General features: G+C 40.9%; 1 protein-coding gene across 2 annotated transcripts; it reads right to left on the bottom strand.

Moving 5' to 3' along the window:
- Nucleotides 1–387: 387 nt before the first annotated feature.
- On the bottom strand, nt 388–18,540 carry LOC117555188 (xylose isomerase-like). Of its 2 annotated transcripts, XM_034229978.1 has the most exons (9): nt 18,492–18,540; nt 5,087–5,196; nt 4,902–4,997; nt 4,695–4,778; nt 4,016–4,142; nt 3,818–3,923; nt 2,862–3,044; nt 1,424–1,498; nt 388–769 (listed from the first exon to the last, which is right to left on the bottom strand). In XM_034229978.1, the coding sequence occupies exons 2-9, from the start codon at nt 5,190–5,192 to the stop codon at nt 686–688; spliced, it is 861 nt and encodes a 286-aa protein (XP_034085869.1). In that variant the 5' UTR covers nt 5,193–5,196; nt 18,492–18,540; the 3' UTR covers nt 388–685. The 2 variants fall into 2 exon arrangements, with proteins under 2 accessions (XP_034085869.1, XP_034085878.1); XM_034229987.1 differs by lacking the exons at nt 1,424–1,498; nt 18,492–18,540 and having other exon boundaries at nt 5,087–5,192.
- Between the last annotated feature and the right edge of the window lie 8,969 nt (nt 18,541–27,509).

The raw sequence follows: 27,509 nt of genomic DNA, 5'->3' as shown, positions 1-27,509 counted from the left end.
CTCTGTCATTGCCAACAAAGGGTATATAACAAAGTATTGAGATGAACTTTTGTTATTGACCAAATACTTATTTTCCACCATAATTGGCAAATCAATTCTTTAAAAATCAGACAATGTGATTTTCTAGATTTGTTTTCTTCTCATTTTGTCTCTCATAGTTGAGGTATACCTAGGATGAAAATTACAGGCCTCTCTCATCTTTTTAAGTGGGAGAACTTGCACAATTGGTGGCTGACTAAATACTTTTTTGAAAAAGTATTTAGTCAGCCACCCAGTATTTAGTCAGCCACCAGTTTATACTCAGGCGAGGGTCATTTCACGTTGTTTGACATATGTGAGCAGGGTAGTGTAAGATAATCATGTTCACTCATCAACTGCATTGTGAAAATGTGTTTTATTTCATAGTAAACATCAGTAGTCATCAGCTTAATGAAACTAGCCTTTCAGTGAATAAGGTACCAGATAATATGTCAAAAGCACTACAATTACATACTGATACACAGATCCTAAAATATTATATCGAAGTCTGTTAGTCTGTCAAGGATCCTTTATTTGACCTCTCTACTTGCAGTGTTCAGAATCTATTTTTGTTATTCTTTTGTGAAAAATCTACAAATTAAAAAGGTCTTTACCTTTAAATCACTGTGTTTAAGGCCACAGAAGACATAGAAGAGTGGTGCTTTTATTATATGTAGTGATTGAAGATGGATTCATATTTTTCCTGCTTCCCCGAAGTTACTTTCGGTTCACCGTTCTGCTTGATGAAGTCCTGAGAAAACAAATTACATCACATTATACTAAATGTGAGACCATCTTCTCTTTTTTAGTCAATTTTTACACTGGTTTATTACGGTGGCAAAAATCACACTGAAAAGCTCTGGAGCAAACAATCCAGGGATTGGCTGAAAGCAGTGTTCACAAATACTGCTGGTTATAGTTTGAAGAAGGTTGATATTTTAAAATAAAACACAGAAGGCTGACTTTGAGCCACTCTTTTAGACAAATACAATTAACATATATTAGTATCAATTATTTCTCATCCTTCTAAATATCATTCAGTTAGTATTTTAATGTAACAATCATTATTACAAAGGCAGATATATAAAGAGAAGCTTTAAATAAAGAAAATACATTTTATGCTTTAATATAGGGGTCAGCTACCTTTGCTATCAAAAAAGTTATACTCTTCAACCCAATAAAATGTTGTCTGGAGACACGAAACATAAATGTTTCAAATATAGTCATATTATACCTAAAGAAGCATAATTATAGTTTGTTGCATTTACAAAATTATAGAACACCAATAAAGTAAACTAGTGACATTTTATATATTTTCATAACTACCCATCACTGTTTTATTAAAGTGTAATACAATTGCAATGGTTGTGCAAAAGTACTAGAAAACAAGTGTCAAAATTCGTACCTCCATTTCCTCTAATGAGGCAGAACCCTCCTCCACTTTCTGCCCAATGCCATGGCTGAAGCTTGAGTATCGATTATGTTGGAATCACACATGATGTTACCACTCAGACCAAACATAGTGTAGGTGTTTCCTTTAATACCTGAAAGGCAAGTCTATTTAACAGTGATCTTTACTTGATTGTACACATACCTATATATACACATACATACTATAGACCAATTGCTCTAGCCAGTGTGTTATCCAAAGTCCTGGAAAGAATTTTGTTAGATAGACTATGTTCCTATTTATGTACCTCAGATAACCAGTTTGGCTTCAAGGCTAAGCATGGTACTGAGCTATGCATCTATGCTTTGAAAGAAATGGTAGAAACATATAGAAGACAGAATTCCACTGTTCTGATTGGTTTCATTGATGCCTCTAAGGCTTTTGACCGAGTTAACCACCATAAACTGTTTTTAAAATTGAGACAAAGGGGTGTGCCTAACAGTATAATTAGGATCCTGGCTTATTGGTATGCCAACCAGAGCATGCGGATCAAATGGGGGAATGCAGTCTCTGCGCCATTTGGTGTTGGTAATGGAGTCCTCCAGGGGGGGCTCCTCTCACCATGCCTTTTTAATATCTATATGAATGATCTATCAGATGATTTAAGTGTCTGTAAAACAGGGTGTGTGATTGGTAATGTGATTGTAAACCATCTTATGTATGCCGATGATCTGGCTATTGTTTCTCCTAGCAGTGCTGGTTTTCAACAGTTGCTAAATGTTTGTTCTGATTACGGAGTCAAATTTGACGTTAAATACAATGCTAAGAAGAGCGCTGTAATGATCTGCAGAGCAAAAGGGGATAAGAACCTTTGTTTTCCAACATTCTACCTGTCAGGACAGGTGCTGTCTGTTTGCTGTAACACTAAGTATCTGGGACACATCATCACAGATGAAATGGCTGATGATGATGACATGTATAGACAGCGGCGTGTCTTATATATGCAAGCCAACATGTTGGCTAGAAAATTCTCTTGGTGTTCAGATAAGGTTAAGGTGAACCTCTTTAGAGCTTATTGCACTCCTCTCTATACTGCCCCCTTGTGGGTCAAGTATAAGAAGGCGAGCCTCCGGAAGCTCCAGGTTGCATATAATGACTGTTTGCGTATACTGCTTAGAAAACCAAGGTGGTGCAGTGCAAGTGAAATGTTCTGTAACGCACGAGTCAACACGTTCCATGCTCTTTTGAGAAATCGAATGTACAAATTCATCTGTCGATTGAATGTTTCTCATAACTCTGTCATTATGCTGCTGTCAAATCCGTGTTTCAGTGCTGTACGATACCAGTCACCTCTGTGGAAACATTGGTATAACTGCCTTTTTTTATTTATATTTGAGTGTTGTATGTTTTTGTAATAATGGACCAAGAGTCTCTTTAAATAAAGATGATATACCTTCACCATGCCAGGGATGATCCCATCCTCGATAATACGAACAGCATTTCGGAGTCCTCTTGCGAAGGTGTCCATGGCTCTGATGTGAGCGATGAACAGGTCCTCCAGGTCTGTGGACTCCCTGTGCACCTTAGCATCAAAGTTCAGGCCCCCAGGCTGCAGACCACCTTGTTCAATGATGGTCTGGAGAAGATAAGACACTGAGGAATTACTCTCGATAAATCACTGTCTGATCTATACTACAGAGTGTGCAGAGTGAATTCTTAACACTTTCATGTGGACAGTTACACGACTCAATAGAATGCTAATGTAGCTTTGTCTGAGGACGCTGGAGTGGGAAAGTGATAATAATGTTGAATTGAAAGCTTATTCCGCTGCACCAAATGGGCAATAAATCAATCAATACTGCTTGTAGATGCCAAATTTAAGGTGTCTGTGTTTTGATTTATTATGTGTTGTTTTTTAAGTATTATTGGTGGTGGGCGTGCACTGGATTTAGAGGCGGATTAAGTGGTTGTTAAACCTGGCTGCACTCACCTGCTCAGTGTGGTTTTGTATAGAAAGAAAGGGGGTGAGTCGGGAGGCAACATTTTCTGTTGGCAGAAATGTTCCACCGCAATATCTTTAATCATCACTTGCATTGGTCATCCGCTCAAGGTTATTGGAAATGGGATGTATTGTATTTTTCCTTATTCTTTCAAATGAAACGGAAGGAGCGAAGCTGTTTTGTTTGAGCGTGTCCAAGTGTTTATCTCCCGTATTAAGCCGCTCACTTCCTTTTTATTAGGACTACCTATAGCCGCAACACTGCTTAAAACAAATATTTAGTCTATTAAGTATAATAGCTATTTTAGCTAAAGCTTTTGTGAATCCCATTCAAGAGGTGCTCAGACAGTGTTACATTAACAAACCTAATTAGCATAAACTCCTTTTACAAATTAAATAAATAAGTTCACCTTCATGAGCAAGGTGGTGTTCCTGATGTCCATGGGGAACTGGTCTGTGTCCCAGCCCAGGTCAGGAGAGCCCGTGTTGGAGTCGACTGACCCCAGCATGCCAAACCTGTCCAGCAGCAGGCAGCGATAACACAAAACTGTTTCAGTCTTCAACATGCTGGGGAAGTGTTCCCCTGAATATTAAGTTAAAAGACATACGCGGAGGCCATGACTACATCATGTTCATAAGAGTGTCCTGCCAGGGTGGTGTGGTTTGGCTCGATGTTCAACATAAAGTCATTCTCCAGACCATAATGCTTCAGGAATCCGATGACACTCACAGCATCTACAGAAAAAAGTGACATATAAAAGGCATCATTAAAGGAATACTTCACCCACTTACCACTTAACTCCATCTTAACTTGAATTTGTGAAAATAACTTGCTTATCTAGCAAGCCTCCACAGTGAACGAAGAATCCAAGAACTGATAAAAGTCTTTATTAATGTTGTTTAAAAAATGAATGTTCGGGGCATATGGTATGGTATGTGGGAAACATAGCCATATTATAATATGTGGGAAAAAAGTAGATCGTATGGTATGTGGAAAAAAATAGTATAGCATGTAGTATGTGGGGAAAAAAAGTCATGGTATATTATTTAGAAAACATTTTTGTGTATAGTATATAAAAAAGGTCTTAGTTTTATAAGTGGAAAAAAAGTCAAAGTGCAGTATGTTGAAAAAATTACTTAGTATAGTATATTAAAAAAGATCAGAGGATTTTTCTGGAATCCAAGTACCAAGTAATGAGTATTTGCAATACAAATGATCGTTTTGTGGATGAAGTATTCCTTTAAGACAGTATACTTTCAAAGCATACTTGTTTTGTTAAATCTTACCATAGTCATACTGGTGTTTGCAGGGCTCCTTAGGCTTGGGTTCAATAAGGAACTGACACTTCAAGCCAATCTTCTCTCTGTACTCTGTTGAGAAACACAAGCATTAAAACTGAAAGTGGAATATTTCTTCACCTGATTTGGAAATTCCAAGTCATGGGTGATTCATTCTAAGTTGGAATCCCATAATCACGTGCCGTGCACACTTACTGACAGCCATTTTGAAGAAGTTAGCCATGTGCTTCAGTTCAGCAGCAACATCAGTATTGTGGATGGTAAGGAAGCCTTCCCTTCCTCCCCAAAACACTGAGGAGACAAATATAATGTAGCAACACTGTTACATACAAAGAGGAGAATGTAGACATTTGACAGTGACACAATCAAGTCACTCGTACCAAAGTTTTGTGTACCCAGCTTCTGAGCAGTATCCAGCCCCTTCTTCACCTGAGCTCCAGCATAGGCCAGAACATGACAGTCAGGGTTGGTGGCTGCACCGTTCATGTACCTGTAACATGAACACAATGTGTGTTATGTAATTTTTTTAACTAATCCATATATATCAGTATATACAGGACTTAACTCAAACAACCTTATACATACGTTTTTAACCACACATGGCATCCATGAAAAGTTTCAGTCTGGCTTCAAACCCATGCACAGTACTGAAACAGCCCTTTGAAGAGTTTTTAATGATCTGCTCCTAGCCGCCGACTCAGGTAGCTCAGCTGTCTTGGTGCTGTTGGACCTGACAGCTGCCTTCGACACTGTGGATCATAGCATCCTGTTGTCACGACTTGAACAGTCCGCAGGCATCACAGGCTCTGCCCTTGCATGGTTCAGGTCCTACCTGAGAGACCGTAGCTTCTCAGTGCAGTTGGGTGCCTTCTCCTCTGCTAAAGCCCCTCTTACCTGTGGGGTTCCCCAAGGCTCGATTCTGGGCCCCATCCTTTTTCTATTGTACATACTGCCCCTAGGCTCAATTCTCACAAAACACAACATCCCCTTCCATTGTTACGCTGACGATGTACAGATCTATCTGCCTCTCAATTAAAATGCCAACTCACTACAGCAGTTGATGGACTGCTTAACAGAGATGAAATCCTGGCTGAGCCAAAACTTCCTCACCCTCAACGAGAGCAAGACCGAGGTCATCTTTTTTGGACACCGACCTCCAGCCTCTCCGGTTGATATTCTGGGCTCCCTCAGTAAAAACATCCTCCACTCTGTCATAAACCTTGGAGTGACCTTCAATAGCGCTTTTACATTTGATAAGCAGGTCAGCACCGTAGTCAAGACCTGCTTTTTTAAAATACGACTATTGGCTAAGACCAAGTCGTTTTTATCTTTTAAAGACCTAGAAAGGGTTATTAACGCCTTTGTTACCTCGAGACTGGATTACTGCAATGCTCTGTATGTGGGTATGGACCAGGCCTCAATTAGACGCCTGCAGCTAGTGCAGAACGCAGCTGCACGTCTTCTAACTGGCCATAAAAAGCGTGACCACATCACCCCAATTCTGGCCTCATTGCACTGGCTTCCAGTTCGGTTCAGAATAGATTTTAAAATCCTTTTATTTGTTTTCAAAGCCCTAAATGGGCTGGCTCCGGCCTATGTAGCCGAACTCCTCCATCGCTACACCCCAGGCAGAGCCTTAAGATCGGCAGATCAGCTGCTGCTGATAGTGCCTAAGACCAGGCTCAAAACCAGAGGGTACCGACAAGCCCGCCTTAACCTGCCATCAGGCCCTGGGGCTGATGGCAGGTTAAGGCGTTAAGTTTTTGTAGGCCCCCTATTTAAACAACAAATCAAAGTCATTTATAGCCTCGGCAGGCTCTGTGATCGCACTTCTCCACTCTGCTCTACGCGCGCCTGGTCCTCTCCTCCAGATGAGTGACGTATCGGGCCTCCCTCATGTATTTGTCCGGTTGCCGTTGGCTCCCCTCCACGTAGCAAGTCCTCGTCGTCCTCCCATCTCCTCCAACATCCCTCCTGTCTGTTTTTCCTCTCCCGCTACTCCATCACTATCAGAACCAAACGGCCTACTTGGCTCCAAGGCCCCGCGGCCGGCACCGCTGCCGCTTGGTACAGACCTAATCTGTCCTTCCTCCTCATCCTGGCCTACAGGTTTAAAATAACCTGTAAGCTTCGGCATTTTTTGTAATAGCTGCTTGTCTCGAAACTCCTTTTCCCTCAACAATTTCCTTTTCCGAGCGCGACTCTCAAACTTTTTCTTCTCCGACATTTTCTATGAAGGTAGATATGGTGCAAAATGCGAGAGTGTGTAAAACCTGATGTGAGCACTTGCAGAAAAAAAATCTGAGTTTGTGTGCATACATTTACACTTGTATAAAATATCCACGTAACTGAACCAAATGTACACTTGTATAAAATATCCACGTAACTGTGAACCAAATTTGAAGTCACAGAAGAAAAAAAAAGTTTTGTAGCTTGAAGAAAAAAAATGAACTTAGTGATGAAATGTTCACTTGCAGAAAAATACATATGTTTTAAATATATTTTCCATTACAACTGCAACTTTATTTATTACAACCTCTCAAATCAGTCATTACAACTTGACGAATATCCTCTGTGGCAGTATAAATCGACGAATCTGCGGTATTGACTTTTGCTACACTTCTTGCGATAAATGTGTTGCAAAAGTAATTTTCACCTGTAGATGTGGGGGGAGGGAGGGGGGTTGGAGCGAAGGGGCGGAGCTATCAGAACAACGAGGCTCGGGTCAGTCACACAGTAGGCTTGTTTGAGACAAGCGAGACCTGCGCAGACCTGCGCAGTTGCGATCAACGTCTTGCTAGTGCGTTGCATGATGGTTAGTCATTTTGTCCGACTTGCTCTTGAGGCTCGCCTACATGAGACGTTGAAATCTCGCGGGACAAAGACGCCCGCAGCCTTGAGAGCGAGGCGCGGCGAGGCGGCGCAGTTGCTCTCCACGGGCTGCGGAAGCGAAATGCTTGATGGGAAACGACTCGCTGGTATCTCGAGCTGAGCGCTCATTGGTGGTTTTTACCACGTGCTGGTGATGAAACTCTCCAATTGGCTCGGCAAAAGTTTGTTGTTGTTTTGTGTCAGTTTTACGTCGCCACATCCATTCCCATTTTTCATCATTGTTCCACAATGTTTATCATCATGAAATTAATATCTATATATTTTATACTATACTTGCACTGCTTACCATTTCATACTTTATATATCTTAGCATATTCATACACACTGTTCATACTGCTCTCAGGCTGCTGTGCTGTGTATATCTAGTGTATTCATACCCCTCACTGTTTATTCATCATTCAATTCATTCTATATTTTATTCTGTCTATTGTGTACATTACTTTTCTCTTTACTGCTTGTTGCACTCCTGGTTGGAAGCTAAACTGCATTTCGTTGTCTCAGTACCTGTAATATGTGCAATAACAATAAAGTTGAATCTAATCTTGAGCAGGAACAAATGTATTTACTTAGTACATATCTGACATTAACGATTAAACACATGTGTGCATTCTTTATAAATGCAAACCGAGTCAAGCCGTCTCCGGAGGTGGCGGTATGCACCTTAAAGTTATTTGCAATCCGCCAAATAACCGAGAGAAGAAGAAGAAGAAGGCGAAGAAGAAGAAGAAGACGAAGCCGACTCCGAGCTGTCCGACTTCAGGCGAGCTTTTTGAGACCTCCCCCGGCTGCGATCGGCTATTCTCGTCTACTTTCGAGGCGAGCCGCAACGCGTCTCAAACAAGCCTAGTACAGTCAGTAGGCTTGTTTGAGACGCGTTGCGGCTCGCCTCGAAAGTAGACGAGAATAGCCGATCGCAGCCGTGGGAGGTCTCAAAAAGCTCGCCTGAAGTCGGACAGCTCGGAGTCGGCTTCGTCTTCTTCTTCTTCTTCTCTCGGATTTTTGGCGGATTGCAAACAACTTTAAGGTGCATACCGCCACCTCCGGAGTCGGCTTGACTCGGTTTGCATTTATAAACAATGCACACATGTGTTTAATCGTTAATGTCAGATATGTACTAAGTAAATGCATTTGTTCCTGCTCAAGATTAGATTCAACTTTATTGTTATTGCACAGATTACAGGTACTGAGACAACGAAATGCAGTTTAGCTAGTTCTAACTAACTCATTATGCTGCTGTCAAATCAGTCACCTCTGTGGAAACATTGGTATAACTGCCTTTTTTAATTTATATTTGAGTGTTGTATGTTTTTGTAATAATGGACCAAGAGTCTCTTTAAATAAAGATGATTAACCAGGTGCAACAAGCAGTAAAGTGAAAAGTAATGTACACAATAGACAGAATAAAATATAGAATGAATTGAATGATGAATAAACAGTGAGGGGTATGAATACACTAGATATCAGCCTGTGAGCAGTATGAACAGTGTGTATGAATATGCTAAGACATATAAAGTATGAAAACGGTAAGCAGTGCAAGTATAGTATAAAATATATGGATATTAATTTCATGATGATAAACATTGTGGAACAATGATGAAAAATGGGAATGCATGTGGCGACGTAAAACTGACACAAAACAACAACAAACTTTTGCCGAGCCAATTGGAGAGTTTCATCACCAGCACGGGGTAAAAACCACCAATGAGCGCTCAGCTCGAGATACCAGCGAGTCGTTTCCCATCAAGCATTTCGCTTCCGCAGCCCATGGAGAGGAACTGCGCCGCCTCGCCTCGCCTCGCTCTCAAGGCTGCGGGCGTCTTTGTCCCGCGAGATTTCAACGTCTCATGTAGGCGAGCCTCCAGAGCAAGTCGGACAAAATGACTAACCATCATGCAACGCACTAGCAAGACGTTGATCGCAACTGCGCAGGTCTCGCTTGTCTCAAACAAGCCTAGTCACGTCGAACCGGATGACTGCGGGGCTAACGTTTCGTGTCGCTACCAGTCCGCTGACATGGCGCATCAATCAACGGTAAATGTTGCCCATTACTTGCCCAGTATTACTTTGAATATTATTATTGTGATTGAGGATTAAATCCGCTTTGAAGACCACCGTTTTATATCGTGCAGTTTAGCGGCAAAATAACGTCAGTCAGCCAGCTAACGCTAGCTTTGTTGAGTTTATGCTAGCTAAACAAGTAGTGGTTGTAGTCTACAGCAGTAATTAATATATTATAGCCTACTGCTTTGGCACTAACGGTTGATAACCGTTTATGAAAATAAAACCAATTGAACTGTACTGAAATAATGACAAGTTTTATAATTGTCTTGGGCTCCTGCTGTGTTTTTAAAGCCTTTGTAAATTATCCATGCTATTTTCTATTTAGAACGAAGACTTCAGAATCTTAAAATCCCTTAACGTTTGTATGCAATTGTGCTAAATTCAACTCTGGAATCAAGCAAATATTAATATGTTTGCATGACATTAGTTATTTATATTTTGCCATCACTGAACTATACGTTTAATACATTTAAGTCAAGCTAAGGTACTTGTGATGGTAGCTAGTTAGTACTCTTACCTGTGAGGCCTCCTCCAAACAGCATAATAACCAGACTGTATCATTAAAACTAAGTACCAGTTCTAGATCCTTGACTTTAGACAAACAATTCAAAAGACAACATGTATTTAAAGACCAATCTTTATTTGAAGGTGCCTCTTAACCTGAGATATTAGTTATACAGTAATAGTATTGACAATCTAAAAAAACTGAGCAACTCAACAGTCAACTTTATATTTCTTATTGTCTAAAGCATTTATTATTTTCATTTTCCCCCTCTCATATTCAGTGTGGACGGATTGAGACAGCATGGTGTCCAGAGAGCAGCAGAGACTTCAGGGAGAAACCTCCGTGTGATGGATGTCCTGTCTGTTGGTTTGGAGAGGACTGAGGGTCTTTCCTCTGCGAGGAGGACCAGGCCTGATGGAGGAACCCATGCTGGGAATAGCTGATACCAACTGCACAGGCCTAGTCTGTCACTTTATTTGACTAAATGTGTTTACTTATACATTTAATAGGTTTACACCTTCTGTCCATATGTGCTTTTTATTTAAAACATGTTTGATTAACTTTTGGTTCACATTTCAATAAATTGTATTTGTATTTGCACTCCTTTCGTCCATTATTCTTACTGAAAATGTTAGATTACACATTCACATCTGACTGAAGATTGGCCCCATTTATTTGTGACGTTGCAAACTCTGCGGTACAAGGCACAGGTGATGTGAAGCTCATAAAGTGAGGCAAATAGAAATAATCAGCTGATGGAGTGTAGATGTGGAAATAGATGCATCCCATCAGCTGACTGTTTTTCGCCACACTTTATAAGCCTGACTATAACCACCCCTTCTCTGAGGTGCAGGCAGCGTCACAAACAAATGATGGTCCTGATAGACTACAAAAATATTTGGTGTGCAGATCTTTTTTTTCACAATAAAAGTAGTTTCTTAGTGAATGTCCTGTACTGGTCTTAAAATCTCATAACATCAGCTTTTAATGTTCCTCTTGGATGTTCTTCTTGACCCTCAGAGAAGGAGAGGATGTCATGTCTTTCAGGCATGTCCTTCCCTAACAAAAATTACAGGAAACATAAAACATTATTGCAGAACAAGTGTGTTATTTATGAAAGAGGTGTGTTTGTGTTTAGGGGCTGTAAATATAATTATTTTTGAATTGTAATCAGATTATGAATGAACAGTATGAAATTCATCAATATTGAAATATATGTTATTATCAAAATAATATTTAACTGTTATCAAAACGTAGTACAACTGTAGAAGCTTGCTCTGTTGTCTCACTGAAAGAATAACTTTTACCACGTTTTTTACAGACAATATTGAGAGATAAATAGTAGCAGTTCTCACTATGTGTTAAATATCTTTGCCTTCAATACATTAAATTAGAAAGCTGACAAAGTCATATTGCTTGTTAACATCTAAATGTAACCTTTTGCATGGAAAAAAACCTCAACTTCACTGATGTGTAGGTGATCTAGTATTTAGTATTGTTTAATGGAATGTATATCAGTGTATTCAAGTCAATACTTCATTCATTTAAACCAATATCTTTCTTGATTCTTTGTACAGTATGAAAAAAGAGTCTTCGTACTTGAGCTGAAGTTCACTGCTGTGAGGAGTCCTGGGGGGTATACTACGAAGCAGGATTTTCCCTTAGCTGGCTAAATTCAGGGAAAACTTCGGCTTTCCGGTCCTACGAAGCTGGTTCTCTTTTTAGCGGGCTAGATCTCCATGGTAACTTATGCTTAGCGGCTAACCTGGTCGGGACCAGGTTAGGTTGCAGGCTAAGAGCTCAACTCAACGCCTGCTGACCAATCAGAGCTCAGTGTGCGGAGTTTAAAGCGATCAAGTCATATTACAGGAGAAAGGAAATACAGAAAAGCTGCCGTCGCAGGAAAGACGGCCGGCAAAAATCACTGACTGTGTGAACGTGAACATTAATAGAATATCACCTCCCATCTTCAGAGCAATCTGACTATTATAACATTAGCGTTAAGAAAGCTTACTTAAATATCTGCCACAACATAAGTAACCGGATCAGAGTAACATTAAGTACAGTCCGCGGCATATCACTTCATAATGTATCATATATCTCCTTATCTGAGTCAGCTGAGCCGTATCAGGCCGTGCAACACTCACTGTGTCACATACTGTATGCAGAAGTATTATTTTAAGCAACCTATCATGCTATATTTAAATGATTTAGTGTATGACCATACCTATATAAGGTATATTTATACATTTTATTTTTCAAAATACCAAACAGATCATTTTTTAGCCATGCCTCGTTTCACTCATTTTCGCTCTATTCCAAGCCTGTCTTTGAAAATTCTGAGCAACAGCTGACCACGCCCCCCTGCAGAAGAGCGGTGCATGAGCCGGTGAGAGTCACGTTACCATGCTTGCTGTGATTACGAGTGTGGAATAAACATGTAATCTCAGAGCAATGCATGTGTTCAAGCATATTATCAATTTGATCCAGAGACTGACCCTGAAGCAGCGGAGGTTTTGGTGGAGGTGCAAAGATCTCGGTTGCAGCAGGACGTTTCTGAATGGTTAGTTGACAAGCTGTTGTCCCTATTTATTTTTACTCTGTTACGATGCGTGCTACTTATTCCGTTCATATTTTGGCTAATTAGCAAGAATGCAATGTGTACAGTTTATAACTTAGAGTTTGTAACGCAAAAACAGCAATACATATATATTTATAAAGGGAGACATTCATATTTTCAGCATATATACAATGGCCTCATTGCGTTTATTAATAGTTTACAGTCCTTTTCTTTCAACATCGTGCAACAACCGTTGGAAAGTTCAATAACTTAGGGTGATAAAAAGTATAACTCCAACAACACCTCAGTTGTCAGCAATGTGTGTAGTTTCATGTGTTTTTAAAAGCTCAGTTATTGACTTCTTTCTACAGGTGTACATGTGCAAATTGCGCCACGATGCCTTCTGAACGGAGAATGTGCTGCATGGAGATACCACAGGTAACATTTTTGATAGCTTCACTAAGTTGTCTGTTTAGAGAATACATTTTTCACATGTCATTCAATATACGTTTATCACACTAGGTGTCAAGACGGATGCAGGAACTTGAGGACTCTGTAACTTGTATGGTGGACCATCCTGGATTGGAGCCTGTGTGCCTGAATGTGTTCTCCCTGCAGAATGCATTGAATATTTACAGAGCTGAACATGGTGGACTACAGTTGAGGCAAATAGAGCAGTGAGTGGTTTGTTTGTTTTGACTGAAATTGTAAAACGAATGCCAATATTGTTCATGGCAATAAATACTGGTGTATATGGCTTTATGCAATCTTTCATGCTGTCATTGTACATGTACTATTATATACTACACAGCAATGGCATAACACACCCATGTGTACGACAACAAAAGTCCACACACAACCTTATGCTTTTGAAATCAGAATATTCTTTACCCATCCAAACATGAATAATCACGACACATTTGATATCAACTCGGAACTTTATTGTCAAAATCAACGGTTCTTTGAACCCATAAAAAAAAACTAAATGTACTTGTATTTTGTATAAATGACACTAAATATTTTTTTTAATGATTTCAGGCGTCACAGGTATCTAGCCTACAGAAGCTTTGTGAGCTGGTGCTGGGGCTTCCTTGGACGCAGGATCAGAGTGGTGATTCCGGCCTGCGTTGTCCTCAGGGAGGCAGGAGTTTCCTGATCCGCAAAATGTCGATGTTGGGTTCAGACAGCAGCCAAATTGAACCGTGTAGCATACCCGGCGATGACCTCCTCCCTGTCAGGTCGCTCATAATGGTGCAGGGTCCACAAAGACTTGGTCGAAGATGAGGTCCATCAAGTTGGCCACGTAGCCTGTGCAATGTTAAAAAAAAAAAGCACAACAAAAAATTTGGTTTAGATTAGTATATGCATGTAAAAAACTGAAAGTTCTTTCTAATTTTTTTATTTTATATTTGTAAATAGTTGTATAATAAATATTTTAAACACTTACGGAATGTGGGGTCAGTCTTTACTGGTTTTGCTCTGCATTCTCCCTTCCTGGCCTTTGGGAACTGCAGTTTATACAGAGGGTTTCCAGTGGATGTTGGCTTGTGCACGCTCAGCGTTTTCATTGTAGTGCAGGGCTGCCAGGTACAGTCTTTCATTTCCGCCATGATTAAAAAAAAATGTAAATAATAGCAAAGGATGTACAAATTGTCACTAATTAGTAAGTATGTGAGGTGCTGGCCTGTAAATTAGAAAACATAGTTAGAACAAAATCTATTATATTTGGATAAATATAGTCTGAAATCCCAAAAGATGGGGCTTAAAACTCTCTATTTAGCAAAGCTCTTTGCTTAGCCTTTTCCAATCTGAGTTAGTTTTGAACCGTAACGTGCATGCTGTGTTTCTGACTCAATACAGATGACATGTTGGAGGGGCTGAGCTCAGTAGACTGACTGTAATGAGTGCTAGCCACTAATTAGCCTGTTGCTAGAGGTAAGGCCTCGTCAACAACAACAGACCAACGGGGCTTTAGCTCCGTTTTACTCGTGGTGTGTGTCCTCCCTCGCATACATACACACAGTGTTGTATCCTCACACACCCCCATTTATATTCATGTGCGCAAACAAGTAAACACACAAAAGCTTTTACATATAACGCTGCAAAAAACGGCATGTCTCATTAGCGTAGCGTAGCTTACAGATCGATGATATCTGATCGTTCTTACAGACTACAATCACAAAAGCTTTTACATATAACGCTGCAAAAAACGGCACTTACCTACAGAAGATTACGTTTGTTATTATAACTTACTCAATATGATTTTAGAGGATACAAAATACTAATAAATAGGAGAATAAATACTTGTGTTATCGGCTAGGGCGTGGCTTTACAGCCTTCACACAGATCGCCATTATGGCAGTATGTCTGAACATGTTAGCAAATGCCTGATAATTAAAATAAAAGACAAAGCAAAGACTGCGGAGCGTACAAAATAAAACGTTACAAAAACATATAAACACCTAACCGATTACTATTTGGATTTGAGGCGACATTGATACGGCGAAGCTACATGCTACATGCTACATACTACAAGCTAGAGATAGCTTTATCAGGAAAAACACAGCTAAATAAAAACTTACAGCTTCAAAATTGGATGTGTCCTCACTGGCCTGGTCCCGGGTGGTTGGTATTGATCCCGGGTTTAGCATTAGTTTGGAGGCATATCCGTGTTGGACTTGAGAGAAGTTCATAAACATGTCCGTCGTAAAATGTTTGGAACACAGTCACACCAACAGAAATCTGCCGTGGTCTTCTGGCACATGTCCCTTGAAAATGAAGTCTAGCCACAGATTATTTTCTTTTTCCACTGATGGCATTGCATGCATTCCCCTTTCTCGAGTCTTGCAGCCAACAACAGCACAACGTTTAACTGGCTTAGACATCCTGGCAAGAGCAGGCCACTTCTTCATTTTTGACGAGTATTAAAGTTCACTTTTCATTCAGGAAGTATGACGCTGCGCTGTCAGTACGCTTCTCCATGTTTGTGATTGGTCGAATGCTCCAGATACCACCCCTTTCATGTGAACGCGCACCTAACTAGATAGGACACGGCTGGCTTGAGCGATCCACTTGATAACCAGCGTCGTAGTACAGTTTAGCGAGAGCGCGTATGTTTTGGATTAGGCCAACCGGCTAACTCAAACATATCCAGGTTAGTTGAACCAGCTTCGTCGTATAGGCCCCAGTTCTGTCTCTCACTCTCTGGTCCAGCCTGTCTGCATCACCTGGACACCTTAAACAAACAGATATATATATATATATGTAAAGAACCATGTGTACAAACAATATAACTGATTTTCTTCTGTTGAACATGTTGGATTGTGTATTGTCCGAGTCAGGGTCCTTTTTATTTTACTGTAACTTTGGAAATTGTGTTACCAATGCTTACTGTTTATTTGATATCAATTTGGTAATACAATTAATAAAAACAACAAGGTTTGGGTTCGTTCTTCCGATGACTGTGACGTTAACGTGTAAGCTCAATAATGAACTCCAGCTCAACCAACCATATTGTAATATCTAAGTAATCATCTTGAAATATTACATTAATAATTGTAATATACACACATCTTATTATGAGGCTGATTTCACATACACTACTTCGACGTTAGCTAAATAGAAAATAGCATGGATAATTTACAAAGGCTTTAAAAACACAGCAGGAGCCCAAGACAATTATAAAACTTGTCATTATTTCAGTACAGTTCAATTGGTTTTATTTTCATAAACGGTTATCAACCGTTAGTGCCAAAGCAGTAGGCTATAATATATTAATTACTGCTGTAGACTACAACCACTACTTGTTTGGCTAGCATAAACTCAACAAAGCTAGCGTTAGCTGGCTGACTGACGTTATTTTGCCGCTAAAGTGCACGATATAAAACGGTGGTCTTCAAAGCGGATTTAATCCTCAATCACAATAATAATATTCAAAGTAATACTGGGCAAGTAATGGGCAAAATATACCGTTGATTGAAGCGCCATGTCAGCGGACTGGTAGCGACACGAACCGTTAGCCCGCAGTCTCCAGTCACCCGAGCCTCGTCCTTCTGATAGCTCCGCCCCTTCGCTCCAACCCCCCTCCCTCCCCCCACATCTACAGGTGAAAATTACTTTTGCGACAGATTTATCGCAAGAAGTGTAGCAAAAGTCAAGACCGCAGATTCGTCGATTTATACTGCCACAGAGCAGATTCGTCAAGTTGTAATGACTGATTTGAGAGGTTGTAATAAATAAAGTTGCAGTTGTAATGGAAAATATATTTAAAAAATATGTATTTTTCTGCAAGTGAACATTTCATAACTAAGTTCATTTTTTTTATACAAGCTACAAAACTTTTTTTTTTTTTCTGTGACTTCAAATTTGTTTCACAGTTACGTGGATATTTTTTACAAGTGTAAATTTGGTTCACAGTTACGTGGATATTTTATACAAGTGTACATTTGGTTCACAGTTACGTGGATATTTTATACAAGTGTACATTTATGTACACAAACTTTTTTTTCTACAAGTGCTCACATCAGGTTTTCACGCTCTCGCATTTTGCACCATATCTACCTTCATATTTTCTCCTAAACAACCTTCATCTGTCACTCAATCACTCGCAATTTAAATACGTCACATGTGAAACATATTCTCATTCTGATTGGCTGTTAAGTGGTGCCCACTGACTGTTTCAGAGTCATCATTTTTGAGAAAAATCTCTGGAATCCATCGATCTGATTGATTATCGGAGCAAATGATCAAAATACTACGGAGGGAAGATATTTTCGTTTGGATTACTGGTCTAGGGGAAGCTCACGTGTGTGTGTGTGTGTGTGTGTGTGTGTGGTGTGTGTGTGTGTGTGTGTGTGTGTGTGTGTGTGTGTGTGTGTGTGTGTGTGTGTGTGTGTGTGTGTGTGTGTGGTGTGTGTGTGTGTGTGTGTGTGTGTGTGTGTGTGTGTGTGTGTCACGCCTACCTCCTCTGCATTGTAGTGTTTGAAGCACAGAACATCTGCAGGCCCAGCACTGGGTGAGTAAGGGATCTTGGGAATGCCTGTGAGCGCCATAAATGTTGGGCAATACTCAATTAAAGCAGTGCATGCATCTAGTCATGTGAAAGTGAACAGTAGTGCGACACGTATCGATTCACTGACAGCATGCAGGCTAACTAACAGACACAGGTCCAGACTCCCTGCTGCACACAGACATGTGTTTGGGTGAATCATGTGGACTGCTCTTTGCATAACAAGGCCCGTCTGTGCGCGAGCCGCTGCCTGCAGTGCAACATTCCGGACACTTTATGTCCACAATACCAGTGCTGGAATTGGGCCGGTACTCACCGGTACGCAGTACCGTTGTTACCGTTTAACTGGTTACACCGGGGAACTCGTTACGTTCCGTTAACGGTAGGAATGGGGCGTGTACTTTGAGGAGCCATTGTCGAATAACAAGGAAATACACATTTCGATCGCTTCTTTTGTTGTTTACATTTATCTTTTGGTATATTTGGCTCCATAGGAACACTTTGATGCACATCCAGTACCAGTGTGTGAGGTTGTGGTTGCGATGCCGATATCCGGACGCGTACAGCGAGGACTACAAAATGACAATGAGGTGACTGGGGATGTCTGTTCAAAACATTGCAAACGTGAATAAATCATTTCAAATATGTATTTGTCTCCGACTTTCATTTGTACATCGTTGTTAATGTGATGTTTAGTAGCTTTGATAGCTGTCCATGCCTCCAGACAGCCTAAAAGTAAGACACAAGTTGTTTACTCACAGCCCGAATGCAGCATCGAGATCCGTGGCCAGCTGTGATCCTCTCCGATTAACTTGTGACAGGACTTCTTTAGCTATTCTCCCTCTCATCACAACAAGACTCTACACTGTGCAGAAAAAAAACAACATAAATGAAAATAACCTTGCTGGATAGCTTAGAATGAAACAAACAAACTATCTTCCATGGCTGATACTGATGTCACAGTAACGGCTAAACCACAGACAAGTCCAGCGGGGGGGGGGCACAAGTTGAATCCATATAATGAAATTGTTATTTTATATATATATATATATACATGCTATATATATTTATATTTATTTCTATCCTACATTGTCTAGGCTATATAAACCGGCGGAAGTGTCACAACTTTCTTGGTTTGTGATTATAGAGAGAGATAGATAGCGACAGAGAGATAGATAGCGAGACAGATAGATTACTGTGCATTGCCCCTGCTAAATAAACCATTAAATAAATAGAAGAGCATCAGGACTGTTTTACATTACATGACATGTTACTTGTTAGACACTTTTATCCAAAGCGACTTACATACTCAATACTGTGGACAATCCCCACAGGAGCAATTTGGGGTGAAGTGTCCCTGATCCGAACACCAACGCACTATCCCACTGCGCCACATGCCTCCCTTTAGGCATATGATAGCTATGTGATTAACATGATGACAAAGGTATCCCAACTGTAGCTGTGAACATGACAGGATGTGTGATTACCTAGAAGAGCATCAGGACTGTTTGAGGCATATGATAGCTATCTGATGAACATGATGATTCAGCCTCTATGGAGATAGACATCAAGCATGCTCATTTCTGACGCGGAGCTAATCTGAAGTAAACATTGAATACTGCTTTATATTCCTCCACCTTGTGACTGTGTAACTCCCTCTCTTGGATATCAGCATGTGAGGGACACTGTTCAGGAACTAGTTGATGCTCTGTATGTGATGACTACTTCCATTCTGGAGAGGATCACAGACGGATCCTGAGGTTGAAGCTCAAACTGGTGAAAAGTGATATTTTTCCAACAATTTCCAATAAATGTTATTCTGAAACATTATCACTGTTGTCTTTCCTTCTATAACACTGATGTAGGCCAAGAAACACGTTGCATTGCATAATATCTAAACTTACATTTGGCACTTTAAATGTAGCCAAAAATATGTGAAGCTGGCGCTTAGCCCACCAAAAAGTGCATAGTTGCAACTTAGGCAGTTAAGCATTTTATATCAGTGGGTCCTAATGGTGCAAGATGGAGAGGGCAGACATAATTGCTTAAACATATAGGCTTAACCCTTTATTTGGCAGACCAAGAAAAAAATCTATGGAAAAAGTATTTGTTTTCATTTTTTTTATGAAATGGGACACAAACTACTTTTTTTTTTACTGTCTACACAGTTTTGTTTTTATGAGCCTCAACCAACTGGTCGTGCTGGCGTTTTATGGTAAAAGTGCATTTTCAACAATCATCATCTACAGTATTTGTATGCATCAAACTCAAATAAATGTTTTTCTTTTATGGAAAATGAGCAATATACCAGATATATTCATACAAGATAATAAAGGATAATTGTCAACAATGTTCTTTTTTTCAAGCCATCAGTATAAATATCGTGGATCATAAAATCCATCAGTTGTTTAACAACTCCTGAATCCATCCCCTCTTGGTTAGTCCTACAGCTATTCTCTCCCACACACACACACACACACACACACACACACACACACACACACACACACACACACACACACACACACACACACACACACACACACACACACACACACACACACACACACACACACACACACACACACACACACACACACACACACACACACACACACACACACACACACACACACACACACACACACACACACACACACACACACACACACACTTACGCACAGCCGATCTTTCTCTATGTCTATCTCTACAGTATCTCTATCTATCTCTCTGTCGCTATCTATCTCTCTCTATAATCACAAACAAAGAAAGTTGTGACACTTCCGCCGGTTTATATAGCCTAGACCAGGGGTGCCCACACTTTTTGGGCTGGTGAGCTACTTTTGAAATGACCAGCTCACCGAGGTCTACCAACCAAAAATAAAATCCCAAATTGCAAGGGTTGCTGAATAACACGTTTTATTTATACATGGGATAATAGGGCTGCAACAAACGACTAATTTGATAATCGATTAATCTATCGATTAATTAAACGACTAATCGACTATTCAGACTATTACTGTATGCCTTGCACAATTTCTCAAACCCTCTTGTTTAGCCATCAACTTTTAGATTTAGCTTGAGGTTGTTTTAGGCATGTGGAAACTAACAATGAAGACAATAAAGATTAATACTTGATTCAAAAATACATATATTATTAAATTAACAAATTGTGAACAAAACTAACATTGCTTTTTATTTAAATAAAATAAATAATATTTCACATCAAAAGAAACAACAATGTTTTAACAAATCGTATTAAATAATCTGATGACAGAACTGTGAACAGAATAGCTGAAACTTTAACAAAATAAAGAGTAACTCAGTTTCCTCTAATCATTAACCCATGTTTGTATCATGGAGTTAACTCCGTGTGTTGCTGCTAGCATACATAACACCTGACGTGGAAACGTTACTCGTGGATGGGGCTGCAGAGCTGCTAGAAAGACAGTCGAACCCGGTGCATTCCTCCGTCTGAATGTGGTGCACTTTTGATAAATGTTTAGACAAATTGCTCGTGTTACCGCCCTCACATGCTGAACTCTCTTGGCAAGGAGCATTGTCCACTTCAAGACGGGTAACATTTAACCACACCTTGGAGCGCTTCTCTCCGCCATCCCCGCCGTGTGTTGCTGCTTGTAGCAGCCGCGTGTGTGTAAACTGCCCCGCCCCCTCGCGCACAGACGGGGGAGAGAGATCTCGTCTCGATTGGAAAGATCGAAAATACACCGACATTTGTTTGTCTTTTTGCATGTTAGAAACGAGTTGGCGACACTAAGATTGCGAGATAATATTTGTGTAGCAATAATACATGACCTTTCTCTTTCTCAACTCGCTACTCGGAGGGAAGTCGCTGTCATATGCCTTGTGAACACTCCGATAATGCCTCTCCACGTTACCTTTCTTTGGCAGAGCGACGCTTGCTTTACAAATAAGGCAAATAACCTTTGAATGTGACATCACAAACAAATATTCTTCCTCCCATTCTGGGTGGAAGTGGTATGTCTTTAGCTTCTTGCTCGGTCCTGCACTCATTTTGTTGTTTGTTGTTTGTCCCGGCACTTGACTGATTTTGTATCGCTTTGCATTCTGGGTTAACAGACTGGAAAGCGATAGGTCGCTTTTTCTGTCAATCAAGTAAACTCCTGAATTAAGTGGCAGGGAGGCCAAGGGAGGAGGGATCAAAACCTGTTTTGTCTATTTTAACGGAACAGGATTTTTTTTTTATGAATGACTCGCGATCTACCAGCATTGCCCCCGCGGTCGACCGGTCGCCCGCGGTCGACGTACTGGGCACCTCTGGCCTAGACAATGTAGGATAGAAATAAATATAAATATATAGCATGTATATATATATATATATATATATATATATGTATATACATATATATAAAATAACAATTTCATTATATGGATTCAACTTGTGCCCCCCCCCCGCTGGACTTGTCTGTGGTTTAGCCGTTACTGTGACATCAGTATCAGCCATGGAAGATAGTTTGTTTGTTTCATTCTAAGCTATCCAGCAAGGTTATTTTCATTTATGTTGTTTTTTTTCTGCACAGTGTAGAGTCTTGTTGTGATGAGAGGGATGGAGGTATTTAATAAAAACCTTGCTCGCTGGAGAATAGCTAAAGAAGTCCTGTCACAAGTTAATCGGAGAGGATCACAGCTGGCCACGGATCTCGATGCTGCATTCGGGCTGTGAGTAAACAACTTGTGTCTTACTTTTAGGCTGTCTGGAGGCATGGACAGCTATCAAAGTTACTAAACATCACATTAACAACGATGTACAAATGAAAGTCGGAGACAAATACATATTTGAAATGATTTATTCACGTTTGCAATGTTTTGAACAGACATCCCCAGTCACCTCATTGTCATTTTGTAGTCCTCGCTGTACGCGTCCGGATATCGGCATCGCAACCACAACCTCACACACTGGTACTGGATGTGCATCAAAGTGTTCCTATGGAGCCAAATATACCAAAAGATAAATGTAAACAACAAAAGAAGCGATCGAAATGTGTATTTCCTTGTTATTCGACAATGGCTCCTCAAAGTACACGCCCCATTCCTACCGTTAACGGAACGTAACGAGTTCCCCGGTGTAACCAGTTAAACGGTAACACCGGCGCTTCTGGTTCTGACCCATGGAGTACCGGCACTTCTTGCTCAGTACCGGCATGCTGGCGGTACTCCGGTACTCATGCACCGTGCCAGTACTCAACACTCTCCCGCCGTTCTTATTATACATCCATATATATATATACAGCCGCCCGGTACTCAGTAGATGCGTCATGAGGTGCCGAACGGACATTCTCATTGCTCTAACCGCTGGAGTTTCACAGCGGCTGTCAGCTGTTTACTCCTGTCATTCAAACAGAACGTGCTGGAGAGGGGGCGGGGCTTATCTTCTCCATGTAAATACTGTGGTGGAAACGACTATGTCAAAATTAACCTATTTCACCGTGATTTAATAGTAATACACGTTTCAAAATAATAATAATAATAATGCCGAAGTAACAACATACTGAAAACTGTTAGTAAAACCATGTTTTAATGCTTTACAATTTACATACCTAGATGCACGTGTGTTGTGTTTATGCAGTGCAACTCCCACCCAGTGGGTGGCTATGTAGAGTGATAGAACAGAGCAGGCACGCCCCCGAGAGAAGGAAAGCAAGTCACGTCACAAATTAGCATTTCTAAAATGTTAGCGTGGATTAATAAAAGTGCAAAAAGACAGCGGTTGTCGCCGGAAGAAACTTCAAATACAGAGAATGCTGTGCCTGTGTTGGAAATTGTGTCTGATGGGGAGCTTTCTTTGGTTGATCCTCCTGCTCCAAGTTCTAGTGCATTAGCATTAGCACTAGCTCCGCCGCCTCCTCCAGAGCCTCTAACGTTAGCTGCTGCTGGCGCAACTGCCACCACCAACACCGGGCAAAGCGATGCACCTGACTGCTGGACAACGGACCAGGTGCAATATTTTTGCAAGACCAATGCATGGCTCCTTCTTAAAGATAAGAAGCTAGGATGTCGGATATGCAGAGATGTCAAATCTTTGGGAATACACACTGGACAAGGACTGAAACTGTCAACTGAATGGGGTGAGTGTGCAGTGTCTCATTTCGGTGTTGACAAGGGCAAACAACAAGCTAGCCTGATAAAAAAAATCAAAGAACATAAAGAATCACAAGCCCATGTAAAAGCTGCTGACATCCTTACATCTGCTTCACGTGAAACTATTCAACATCAAGTGCAGTCTATGCATAAATCTGAATTAGACACCACTATCAGAGTTTTTCGAACGGCATATCAAATTGGCAAACATAGCCGGCCATTCACAGACATGCCAATTGATTTGAATGTACAGAAACTGAATGGGCTGAACGTGGGCAGGGTTTTGCACTCCATTAAAACCTGTGGCGAAATCATCAACCACATAGCTCATGAGCTGAAGAAAAAAATGGCAAAAGACATTACAGAAAACCAAAGAAAACTCTGTGTTTTGGTCGATGAATCTACCACTATTAGTGGTAAAACGGTGCTTGTTGTGTGTCTACGCTCAGCATTAGCTGATGCTGAGCCCGAAACGTTTTTTTGGGAGCTGATCGAGTTGGATGGAACAACGGCTGATGACATCACAAAGGCGTTAATGGAGTGTCTTGGAAGAGATTTTAACGAGGACTTTTTAGGTCAGTGTTTCGTTTCTTTTGCATGTGATGGGGCTTCAGTCATGCTAGGGAAGAGAACAGGCGTTGCTACCCAGTTGTGTAGTAAATTCCCAAGCCTGTTTGTGTGGCACTGCTCCAATCATCGTCTAGAGCTGGCAGTTGGGGATGTGGTCAAGGAGGTCTCAGGGCTCAATCATTTCCAGATCTTTTTTGACAAACTCTATTCCTTGTTCCATGCCTCCCCCAAAAATCAGAGGCAGTTAGCGCAGTGTGCGCAAGCAGTCGGACAGCGTCTCCTGGTGATAGGGCGTGTTTTGTCCATCCGCTGGGTGGCTTCAAGTGAAAGGAGCGTCAGAGCAGTCTGGGAAAACTACCGAGTGCTTCATGATCACTTCACAAATGCTGCAAACGACACGAGCAGGGATTCCAGAGACAGAGCAAAGTACAAGGGCCTGGATGATGTGCTCACATCTGCAACGTTTGTCAGCAATCTGGGACTGATGTACGATGCGCTCACAGAGCTCAGCGACCTCTCTCGGCAACTCCAAAAAAGAGAGATGACACTGCCTACAGCAGATAGGCTCTTAACTCGAGAAATACGAGTTTTTGAATCCATGGTCACCATGCCTGGCCCACACATGACTACAGTTCATACAGCTCTAGCTGAGAAGTCCTTCAAGGGTGTTGCCCTGCGTGAGAATGGCAGGCTTGTACAGATTCATGCAGGTCAGTTTTTCCGCAGTATGGTAGAGAATCTGAGACACAGAATGACTTCCACAACCTCCTCTCATGTCAGCACAAGAGAAATCCCATTACATGGCCGGGAGGCCCGGGACAATCAGCTAATCCAGGACATGAAAGTTATCCATCCTGGAAGTTGGCCTGAAGAGGAGTTAGACGTACAGTATGGGGACGTAGAGGTGCTACGTTTGTGCGAAGTGCTGAAAGTGGACAGAAGAGAGACTGTTCAGGGCTTTCGCGAATACAAGGAAACCAGGGCATCCCGTACACCTGCTGCCATGGAGCCTCTACTGAAAGCAGTCCGAACCATCGCTGTCTCCACTAGTGAGTGTGAGCGGGCATTCAGCTGCATGAACGATATCCTTACTGCAAAAAGGAATGCTCTCTCTGTCAGCCGACTGTACAGCCTGGTTTTCATTAAATGTAATGGACCATCACTAGGACAGTTCGATCCGGAACAGTATGTGAGGTCCTGGCTGGCAAAGGGAAGGAGAAGTGCTGATGAAAGAGCCTGTCCAGCTCCAGCCCCTGATACTGATGTCCCCAAGGCCTTCTGGAGCCTTTTCTAACAATGTGAAGTATATTGCAAAGCAGCTCACCCAGTGAGAAGACTTTTGGCATAATGTGCCGATTTGTACAGATCCTGGAGATAGAAGGACTTCAGACCAACCAGGGAGTTATCTGATCAGCTTGGTGTTCAATGTAACTCTTTACCATGGCTCAGACTTTGTTACTTGCAGTTACAGTTTCTCATTTTAGATTGTGCAAATTTTGCATTTGTTTTTACATGTTCTTTGTTCATGCTCTTTATCATTTTTCTGAGTTGGAAAGTTAGATTGCATCATAGTTTACTTTATACATATTTGTATTCTTCAGTGGTGAAGTATATTGCAAAGCAGCTCAGCCATGTGAGAAGACTTTTGGCACTTTTTCGTTTTTCGTTTTCTGAGTTGGAAAGTTAGATTGCATTCAAAATGTACAGAAATACTTAATTTTGTTAAAGCTTTTTATAAAAAATGCTTCTGACCAGAGCTTTGTTTCCTTGTCATTAATGTTGAACACCACCAGAGGGGCTCTCACCTGAAAGGTCTCTGCTTCATGTGTCTTCAGCAGAAGATCTAGACTTTGATTGCTATATTTTCAGTTAATATTGACCTTACTGAGCTTTAGCCATATCCGCTGCCTATCATAAAAAATGTTAAGTACAGTGAACCTTTCTCAAATATACAGTAGTAAAGAGACAAACCCACCAGCATTATAGTAGCCACATTCTTGTTTGTGGTCTGTATATATAAAATTGACTTGAAAAAGTTGCTGATTTTAGAGTACTGGCACCTTTTTCATTCCAATTCAAGCACTGCCAATACACACGCTAACGTACACACGCTGCAAACTTTGTAAACAGCACTTGAAATAATATGATTTACCCGCAAATAATTCCTCCTGCGCTGCCATTTCTGATCTCCACAACTTCTCCTGCAACTTTGTCCACGTCCTTCCTCTTCGCAAACCGAGTGCAGTTCCCTGTTTACGCACCGGGGGGCGCTGAGTCCCTTTCTAACCCGCCTCTGAGTGTGGTTTACGGCGATATGAACGTTAAACAATACTTTCACAACATATATGTGTATAAATATATAAATGCACACGCATATATTTTGTGTTTTATTACATATTGTATATTGGATTTTTTTTTACAAAACACACTACCAGTCAAAGGTTTGGACACACCTTCTCATTCGAAGTATTTTAATTTATTTAAAATTTTTCTACATTGTAGATTTATATTGAAGAAATCAAAATGATAAAAGAATATATCGAATTATCTAGTAAACCAAAAAGTGTTAAAAATAATCAAGATTATGATTTATATTTTGCTGGCTACTACTGCAGAATGCTGTGGTATCCATGCTGGTTAAGTGTGCCTTGAATTTTGAATACATCCCCATCAGAGTCACCAGCAAAGCCCCCCCACACGGCCACAACATCACACTTCCTCCTCCATGCTTCACGGTGGGAACCACACCTGCAGAAACCTTCCGCTCACCTTCTCTGTGTCTCACAAGGACACGGAGGTTGGAACCAAAAATCTCAAATTTGGACCCATCAGACCAAAGTACAGATTTCCACTGTCTAATGTCCAATCCTTGTGTTTCTTGGCCCAAACAATTCTCTTCTTCTTGTTGTCCATCCTTCCTCAGTAGTGGATCTTTGCAGCAGTTGGACCATGAAGGCCCGATTCACGCAGTCTCCTCTGAACAGTGGATGCTGAGATTTGTCTGCTACTTGAGCTCTGTGATCATTTATGTGAGCTCTAATCTGAGGTGCTTTAATTTGTGGTTTCTGAGGCTGGTAACTTGTGTGT

The sequence above is a fragment of the Gymnodraco acuticeps genome, unplaced genomic scaffold (assembly GCF_902827175.1).
Source record: "Gymnodraco acuticeps unplaced genomic scaffold, fGymAcu1.1, whole genome shotgun sequence".
Lineage (NCBI taxonomy): Eukaryota > Metazoa > Chordata > Actinopteri > Perciformes > Bathydraconidae > Gymnodraco > Gymnodraco acuticeps.
The sequence above is the reverse complement of the archived record's forward strand: the minus strand, read 5'-3'. Positions and strand labels throughout refer to the sequence as shown.